General features: G+C 45.6%; 1 protein-coding gene across 1 annotated transcript; it reads left to right on the forward strand.

Moving 5' to 3' along the window:
- Positions 1 to 1,458: 1,458 nt before the first annotated feature.
- Positions 1,459 to 5,580, forward strand: LOC135700932 (uncharacterized). Its single transcript, XM_065221603.1, has one exon. It carries the CDS (start codon positions 1,459 to 1,461, stop codon positions 5,578 to 5,580), a length of 4,122 nt encoding a protein of 1,373 aa, XP_065077675.1.
- Positions 5,581 to 9,800: the final 4,220 nt, after the last annotated feature.

Raw genomic sequence — 9,800 nt, forward strand, 5'->3', positions numbered from 1 at the left:
ATGTGCAGTCTTCATCAGTGTCATTCCCATGAATGGGAATTTATCCATGAATGGGAATGACACTGATGAAGATTGCACATTTTAGTCGTAATACGTATCGGTCATGGATAACAAAATTAATTAAGTGGAATTAAATGGAAGATAACCTTTTTTGCTGTTTTATTTAAGCATTCTGCTAACAACCCCATTTCATTACTTTATTGAGAAATATTATTTTATTGAGGTCACCCTACCCAAGCAACATGTCAGTTGAATCAGGGCCTTCAAGAACGTACTTAAACCATAATTATTACTTGAGTACGCTGCTCATTAAATCTAGTATAAAATGTGCACTGTGGCGACGAGAACCTCCCCGCGATGAAGATGCCCTAACGTCGACGGCGCCGTACTCGGTACACTGGGACAGCGAGTGCCAACTGACACCGACAGACAGATTGATAAGAGTGATAGTGCCGTGATAACACCACGCGTGCATTCATTGAAAGCGCTATTAAAGTCTAGATAAACCTAGTTAATTAGTATATACAAATTAAAATTAGTATTTACAGTTACTACAAGTAAGTAAATCTTCAAATATAAAATGTGAAATTATATGCTAAAGCTTACATCTAACATGCAAAATTTACTATCCTAGTTTCGTAACCTAAAATTGAAAAACCACCTAAAGGGAAGAATCTCGTTGTTAAAGTGAAGATACTGAAAATTTGTAGGTAATATTATATATATTCTAAACATGTATACTTATAATAAAACACTTACAGCTAAAGCATATTCCAACAACAACAACCGTGTATTGGATCGCTTGAAAGAGTTTCAGTGGCTACAAACTTTAGAAATTTTCACGGTGAGATCCCCTACAGTGTGAGATGAGTCATCCGGGAGATAATAACACTGCTTCCGCCACACCGTCGGATTGCGTGGCTTGCGATCGTCCGGACAGCAGCGAGAACATGGTAGCCTGTGATACATGTGGGTCCTGGTACCACTTCAGCTGTGCAAAAGTCGACGGAAGTGTTTCCAACGTACCGTGGAAGTGTACATCATGTGGAATATCGAACCGGACGCCGATTGCGACGAAGCAAATCCGCAAGACTGACGGAAAGAAAGGTGGAAAGCGGCTCACGGTCCCAACCGGTGCAGAGCAGTCGTCGAAGACGTCCGTCAGCACCAAGGGCACCTCTCGGAAAAGTAAGCAGCCTGTTTCTGGAGATAACGTAAGTTCTGCATCTAGTGCCAGGGCTAGGCTCGCATTCGAGCTGAAGATGATTGAGGAACAGGGCCGAATCAAGGAACAGGAGTTGCAGGCAGAGCTAGAAATGAAAAATAAAAAGTTGATACTGGAGAGGAAGAACAGGGATCTCGAGTAAGCTTTAGAAGCCAAAAAGTTAGCTGAAGAGAAGGCTTTTCAGGAAAAGCAGTTAGAAGAAGAAGAAAAAAAGTCGTAAAGCGCTCCTAGAGATGAAACGGTTGTCACTCGAGGCGAAAAAGAGCATCGTTCGGCAATTTTCGCAACGCGGTAGCGAAGTTTCCAGCTTGAGTGAAAGTGATGTGCCAAATTCGGAGGAAAAAGTACGAGGTTGGTTGCAGAAATCCGGCGAGCAGACAGAGGGAAACTTAAAATCCACGTCAGCAGCAAGAGATACCCGCAAAGTTCCGGAGAATCCCGGAAAGGAAATGTTCAGCAATCTTCGTAATCCAGTTCCCGGCACATCAAGGACAGGCAACTACCGGTTCATTGAGGGACCGAACGAAGCAGATGAGGACGAGGATGAGGAGGATGGAGCCTGCAGTTTTCATTCACGAGAAATAAGGGGAAACACGGTTCGTGGTAGAGGCAATGGTGCTGCCCATCATCAAGATCTAGATGGCCCAACAAGTCGTCAGCTAGCAGTACGGCAAGTCATGGGGAAGGATTTACCAACGTTTTCCGGGAATCCAGAGGAGTGGCCGATCTGGATAAGCAACTTCCAGCGATCAACAGATACGTGCGGATTCTCTATGGATGAGAATATGATCCGACTTCAGCGCTGCCTCAAGGGACCGGCAATGGAGATGGTACGATGCAGACTACTATCCCCTTTAAGTGTTCCACACGTCATTAAGGCATTGCAGATGCGGTACGGTCGACCCGAAACTCTGATAAGAGCACTTACCGAAAAGATTCGACAACTTCCTCCTCCAAAGATGGATAATTTGGAGAGCATCGTCGACTTCGGTATGGCGGTGGATAGTTTGGTAGAACATTTGAAGAATGCGAAACAACAGGCGCACTTGGCAAACCCGTCATTGTTGCACGACCTGGTTGCGAAGCTTCCCGTGGATTACCGTTTGAAGTGGTCAGCATTTAAGAGTTCCAGTCCGTTAGTTAACCTCGGAACGTTCGGATCATTCATGTCGTCACTGGTGGAGTTGGCGTATGATGTGATGGATGACCAACCGACTGTGAAGATAACGAAAGGAGTTTATCAAAAGCCCAAAGACCGGAGTTTCATACACGCACATGCTGAAAATGTTTCGGCTGGGTCTACTTCCTCTTACAATGGTTCTACTACTCCAACCAGCCCAGTGAAGAAGGTCTGTGCTGCCTGCAAGAAGGAAGGGCACAAGGTGACGGATTGCTACAAGTTTAAGGCCATGAATATCGACGAGCGTCTCAAATTCGTCAGTCAGAACGTGCTCTGTAGGACCTGCCTAAATCAACACGGCAAATGGCCTTGCAAAACATGGAAAGGATGCGGAATAGAAGGTTGCCGTCTTCGTCATCACACGCTCCTGCATTCTGCCACACCAGCGGTCCCAGCGGTAGTGTCCACGAGTCATTTGAAACTCCAAAGTGGAGGGGGTCCAGTCTTCCGAATTTTACCGGTGACGCTGTATGGAAAACAAAGTCAGGTGAATGTGTTCGCGTTTGTGGATGAAGGCTCGCAAATTTCTCTGTTGGATGTTGCAGTGGCTGAACAGCTAGGAGTAACGGGTCCTACTGGGACACTTAATCTACAGTGGACGGGAAATATTACTCGTGAAGAGCCGAACTCGCGTATCATCCAGATGGAGATCTCCGGGAAGTATTCGGCTAAACACTTCAAGCTTGTGGACGCGCGTACGGTAGAAGGTCTCCGGCTGCCATCACAATCCTTGCGCTACCGGGATCTAGTGGAAATGTATCCGTATCTTCGAGGTTTGCCAATTACCGACTACGAAAATGTGACACCAAAACTTCTAATTGGTCTTGACAACTTGAAACTCACGATTCCACTCAAAGTTCGAGAAGGAGGTTGGGGTCAACCGATGGCAGCAAAATGCCGTCTAGGCTGGAGCATCTACGGCTGTTCACGTTTCGCGACGGAATCATTCAGCTGTGGGTTTCATGTTGGAGGATGGACCAATTCGGAAGGTGATTTGAACCAACTCGTCCGGGACTACATAACACTGGACAATTCTGGTGTGCGACCTCCGCTCACACCTATAGAATCCGAGGAACATAAACGGGCTCGACAGCTGCTCCAGGCCACGACTCGTAGAGTTGGAAAACGATTTGAGACCGGCCTGCTATGGAAGTGGGACAATGTTCAATTTCCGGATAGCTACGGGATGGCGCTTCGTCGGTTACGCTCTTTGGAGAAACGACTCACCAAGGAACCACAACTGTATGAATGTGTCCGTCAACAGATGCGGGAGTATCAGGAGAAGGGATACGCGCATCGGGCTACCGAGGAGGAACTCGCCAACACCAGCACAGGTAAGAGTTGGTACCTGCCCCTGGGAGTAGTCCTAAATCCTAAAAAGCCAAACAAGGTTCGGATTATTTGGGACGCCGCAGCAAAAGTTAACGGAGTATCGCTCAACTCAGCACTTCTGAAGGGTCCCGATTACCTCGCCTCGCTAGTTGAAGTTGTCTACCACTTCCGTCTCTACACTATCGCGCTGACGGGAGACATCAAAGAGATGTTTCATCGCTTGTTTATCCGGCAGGAGGACCGCCAATATTTGCGTTTTCTATGGCGGGATTCCGCAAAGTCAGAAGTAGAAATCTACGTTATGAACGTTGCAATATTCGGAGCAACGTGTTCCCCAAGCTCTGCGCAATTCGTCAAAAATGTGAACGCACAGGAGTTTCAGAGTGTATCTTCCCGGGCAGTGAAAGCGATTGTTCGATATCATTACGTTGATGATTATCTCGATAGTTTTCCGACGGCAGAAGAAGCAGTGCAGGTGGGAGTTGAAGTTCGGTGGATACATGCGGAAGGGGGATTCGAAATTCGGAACTTTCTTTCGAACGATCCAGTTGTTGCAGTGAAGGTTGGAGCAACATCCAGTGAAACCGTGAAAACGATCAAGCCGGAGAAAGTGGACAACGTGGAATCTGTTCTTGGTATGAAGTGGATCCCGACCGGAGACGAACTCACCTACAGCTTCGTAGTACGCGCCGACATGGAACATGTGCTAGAGATAAACCACACGCCAACAAAACGAGAAGTGCTACGCGTGGTGATGAGCTTGTTTGATCCACTAGGATTAATCAGTCATTTCGTGATTCACGGAAAAACTCTAATGCAAGACATCTGGGCATCGGGAGTAGACTGGGACGAACCCATCAGTAACGAACTATGCGAACTATGGCGGCGCTGGATAGCACTTCTGCCGAAGCTGAACTCCATTCGGATTCCTCGCTGCTATTTTACAGCAGCGGATTATCAGACGTATTCGTCACTTGAAGTCCACGTCTTCGTGGATGCCAGCAAGTCATGTTACGCCAGTGTTGTCTATTTCCGAGTAGAGACCGAGGAAGGCATGAAGGTGGCATTAGTAGCCGGAAAAACGAAGGTTGCTCCGTTAAAAATGATGTCCATCCCGCGATTGGAGCTTCAAGCTGCTGTATTGGGCACCCGATTGCTCAACAGTGTCGTTGCAATGCACAATCTTGCTGTCAGCCGTCGCGTATTGTGGACAGATTCCCAGACAGTGCTTGCTTGGTTGCGGTGCGATCACCGAAGATATCAACAGTTCGTGGGTTTCCGGGTAGCTGAGATTCTATCCACAACAGATCTACAGGAGTGGAGGAAGATAGAAACCGAGCGTAATGTGGCGGATCTCGCAACGAAATGGGGCAAAGGACCGATCTTCGACGAAAGTAATCCTTGGTTTCATGGACCGAAGTTCCTACTGGAACCAGAATGTCTGTGGCCGACGCAGGAGATGGTGCCGTGTACCACAAATGAAGAAATTCGCCATGTAGGCATGCACGTGATGCAGTCAACACTGCTCATCGAAACCGGAAGATTCAGCAGCTGGGAAAAACTACACCGCACCGCAGCGTGGGTTCATCGATTCGTAAACAACCTTAAAAGCAAGAAGCAAGGCGTTCAGCTGGAGTTAGGTGAACTGAAGCAGGAAGAACTAGCTGACGCAGAGATCACTCTGTACAAACAAGCGCAGCAAGAATATTACACCGATGAAATCATGCAACTCAGTGGAAAGGAAGAAGCGATACAGTTTCGTCATTCGGCGGTATCCAGATCCAGCAGAATTTTCAAGCTGTGGCTGTTCCTGGATCAATTCGGAGTGCTGCGGATGCGATGAAGGATAGGTGCAGCGCCACACGTGCCATATGCAGCGAAGTACCCCACAATTCTACCACAGCAGTCTTCCATCGCCTTTCTTTTGGTTGACATGTTCCACCGTCGTTTCCGTCACGCTAATAGAGAAACGGTCATTAATGAAATGAGGCAGGAGTTCCACATTCCGAAGATGCGTGCGCTGGTTGCGAAAGTAGCACGGGACTGCATGTTCTGCAGGGTACGCAAGGCTGTGCCACGACAACCTCCAATGGCTCCACTGCCGAAAGTTCGGTTGACACCGTTCGTGCGACCCTTTACTTACGTTGGTCTGGACTACTTCGGGCCAGTTCTGGTGAAGGTTGGGCGCAGCAATGCCAAACGCTGGATTGCGCTTTTTACGTGTCTGAGTATACGGGCAGTTCACATGGAAGTTGTCCACAGCCTGTCAACAGAGTCGTGCGTTCAAGCAGTTCGCCGTTTCGTCTCCCGCCGAGGATCGCCAGCAGAGTTCTTTTCTGATAATGGGACTAACTTCCATGGAGCCGATAATCAGCTGAAGAAGGAGATAGAGGAACGAAGTAGGAAACTTTCATCGGTGTTCACTAATTCCAAAACGCGTTGGTCCTTCAATCCACCAGGAACGCCCCATATGGGAGGGGTTCTGCCTACGGACTATCGAACGACGTTGAGAAGCAGCTGGAACTTGGCGAAGCATCTGGCCGATGAGTTCTGGAGAAGATGGATCAGGGAATACCTTCCGGTGATTTCACGGCAATGCAAATGGTTCGAGAATGTGAGGGACATGAAGGAGGGAGATTTGGTGCTGGTGGTTGACGGAAAAGTGCGAAGCCAGTGGACCAGAGGACGAGTGGAGAGAATCGTGCTGGGAGCGGATGGACTAGTACGGCAAGCGTTGGTTCGTACGAAAGGCGGAGTCGATCGCAGGTCGGTGGCTAATCTAGCGTTGCTCGACGTCGTGAAGGAAGGTGATCCTGACCAAGAAGATGGTAGCGGTTCACGGGTGGGGGAGTGTGGCGACGAGAACCTCCCCGCGATGAAGATGCCCTAACGTCGACGGCGCCGTACTCGGTACACTGGGACAGCGAGTGCCAACTGACACCGACAGACAGATGAACGTGTTGTTTATGATTGATAAGAGTGATAGTGCCGTGATAACACCACGCGTGCATTCATTGAAAGCGCTATTAAAGTCTAGATAAACCTAGTTAATTAGTATATACAAATTAAAATTAGTATTTACAGTTACTACAAGTAAGTAAATCTTCAAATATAAAATGTGAAATTATATGCTAAAGCTTACATCTAACACGCAAAATTTACTATCCTAGTTTCGTAACCTAAAATTGAAAAACCACCTAAAGGGAAGAATCTCGTTGTTAAAGTGAAGATACTGAAAATTTGTAGGTAATATTATATATATTCTAAACATGTATACTTATAATAAAACACTTACAGCTAAAGCATATTCCAACAACAACAACCGTGTATTGGATCGCTTGAAAGAGTTTCAGTGGCTACATGCACCGTTAGAGATTTTATTTCTGCAGCAAAGTTGCTTGAAATAATTTTTTTTTTTTACTTTTTCAATCATTATGAATGTATGAATAAGTATGAATAATGAGTGTAAACCCTCCCGTGCTTTTCTTATGGAGATAGTAAAGTAAACTTTTTTATTCATACTGCCCATTATGTTTCTTTGACATGAACATTCATGCCACATCAGCAACTTTTCAGCCACACATGCGGATAGATGTTCTAGAGACGTACAATGTGCAATCAGTCATCAGGCTCATTATGCATAATTGAGTTAATGCGGTTTATTTACATCATTTGCATAAATGTTGTCATTGATCGTTATCGATGCGGGTGATGAAGGGGGCGCTTCTCGTTCTACGATTAAGGTTATCATCTGTTAAAATGAAGAAATTGAGTTCGAGTTTAGCATGCTTGGAGTTGAAACTGTGTTCCCCCTTGACCGACTTTCTTCATCGAAATCTGCAAATGTTTATCTTTGAGCTCTTTTCCCCCAAGATCCCAGTAACTCGTTTATCCATCCAAGTAAATTAATTATCCATTTACCCAACGTGCCTGGCCAAACAAAAACAGCTTCTTACGCTTTGTTCCAACAAAGGCTGTTGTGTGTAGACGCCCACCTTGAGGACATTGTAGAACCAAGTTACGTGTTCCCCCCATACATACATTACAATCGCCAATTAACAATTCCAGCTTCGTCCCCTTAGCTTTGGGATCCGCATAAACTTTCACCGTCCGTTGCGTTGCTTGGCGAAAAGACAGACTTTTCCGATATTCTAGTCTTAGACGCTGAAATGTTCACCGTGTACCGACTAACACTTTCTTAGAATAACTCACGGCTTCGTCATCATGAAGGCAGACGGCGACAGAAACGACCAGGGAACAAGTTATGTTGAAAGTTTTATAACCGTGCTGCTCTTTGCTGTTTGGCAGTTTGGCGAAGCTTGAACGCTTGCTCCTAATGATGTACATCTTTACCGGGTTCTACACCTCGCAACCCCATCCATAGCATCCAACTTGCGTCTTTACCTAGTGGGCTTATGGCTTTAAGGTGCAAAGTTCTTGGTTTACTAGGAAAATGTAAGTTGCTATACCTACCTACTCGGTCACCCTCAGGCTTCCAGAGAATGGCAATTAGAGATAAGCTCGCTCCGAAGAGCAGATCTCCCAAGAAACGACACCCCCACTACAAGGAGGCGAAAAGGAGTGTGCGAGAGCAGAAAACAAAACTTTCCGTACAGTGTTTCAGTGGGTAGGTGTTGGTGAAACATTCGTAAATATCACCAAGCACCTGGACTTGATAAGCCGCAAATTGAGAATCGGATCCGGCAAAACTTTTAATTACCAATTCCGTGATGGAAACTAGTGGTAAGACACTAATTAAGTGTTGGTTTGGCGGTGGTATCATCAATAGCAATTGACCGTTGGCTGGTCATAGAATGGCGCAGAGGGAGAGAAAGAGAGGGATATTACTTTATTAATTGACAAAACCCCAAGGCTGCAAAATGCGTGTCGATGCATGTTAAGAGAGGTCGTTCTCGGCAATGCGACGATCAATCGTTAAGATTCCGCCACCATTCGGAAGGTATGGCTATATATTTTCCATTTCAAATAGAAAAGAAAAAACCCTTCTGGATCTGTTGTTGGCCTCCCGGAATGGAAAAATCCTAAAAAGTCCGGAGCAAAATGGGTGACCATTCATGTTGAAATGACTGGTTCTCGGCAATTTGGATACTAAATTTTAAGATTGAGCCACTATTTGAAAGGTATGACTATCTACTATCAAAAGAATTAAACAGAAAATCGATTGGACCTGGGATTTGCCAGTTGGAACTCGTTCTATGGAAATTCAGATTGACCGGGAAAATGGTCAATTCCTAAAAGTAGGCCTAGAGATCTCGGATGCATCGTTGCCAGATTGTTTTAAATCTTATCGGTATCATAGGTATAAAAAAATCGGTATTTATCGATATTTACTATTAATTTAATTTTTTATTTTTGCCGTTTTTAAAAAATAACATTTTAACGATGGTGACGACTGGGATGTAAGGGGAATTGCTTTGTTTGACGGTTTTTTTTCAGTCTTAAAATATCATTAAATGAAACCAAAATAAGGAAAATCAGCCACAACAACGACTAAACTCTAGCCGGCGCCGGTGGTGTAGTGGTAAGCGTGACTGCTTTCTAACAACCCAATGGGTCTGGGTTCAATCCCAGCCGAGGTCGGTGGGATTTTTCTGAGGCATAAAAATCTCTGGTCACGTCTTCTTTCGGAAGGGAAGTAAAGCCGTTGGTCCCGGCCCATGTGTATGTTGTGAATGGGTGTGATATCCTACGCAGGTGTGGAAGCTGCCTTCCTGCACATTTGGTTGCCATCAATGGATGGCAATCGATGTCCGTCGGTGATTGGCACTAGATTGCGGAACAGAGACTGAAGTTAAATAAAGGAAAAAAAACAACTAAACTATTGACAATAACGACAAACAATATTTTCCCTTGAAAAAAAGTCACAATCATTACATCGTAGTCGTTGCAGTGAGAAAGCCGTTAATCAAAGCAAAATTGTAGCTATAATCTATGTAACTATAATTGGAAAATTCAGGAAGAAAACTCCGGGAAATGTTTGAATAAGCTTCTGAATGGAGCTGAAAACATATCCAGAGAAAGACGAAAGAAGCTCTCCTGGAT

Source organism: Ochlerotatus camptorhynchus, unplaced genomic scaffold, assembly GCF_037179485.1.
Source record: "Ochlerotatus camptorhynchus isolate MF236.1 unplaced genomic scaffold, CSIRO-AGI_Acam_v1.1 ptg000144l, whole genome shotgun sequence".
NCBI classification, from domain to species: Eukaryota; Metazoa; Arthropoda; class Insecta; order Diptera; family Culicidae; genus Ochlerotatus; species Ochlerotatus camptorhynchus.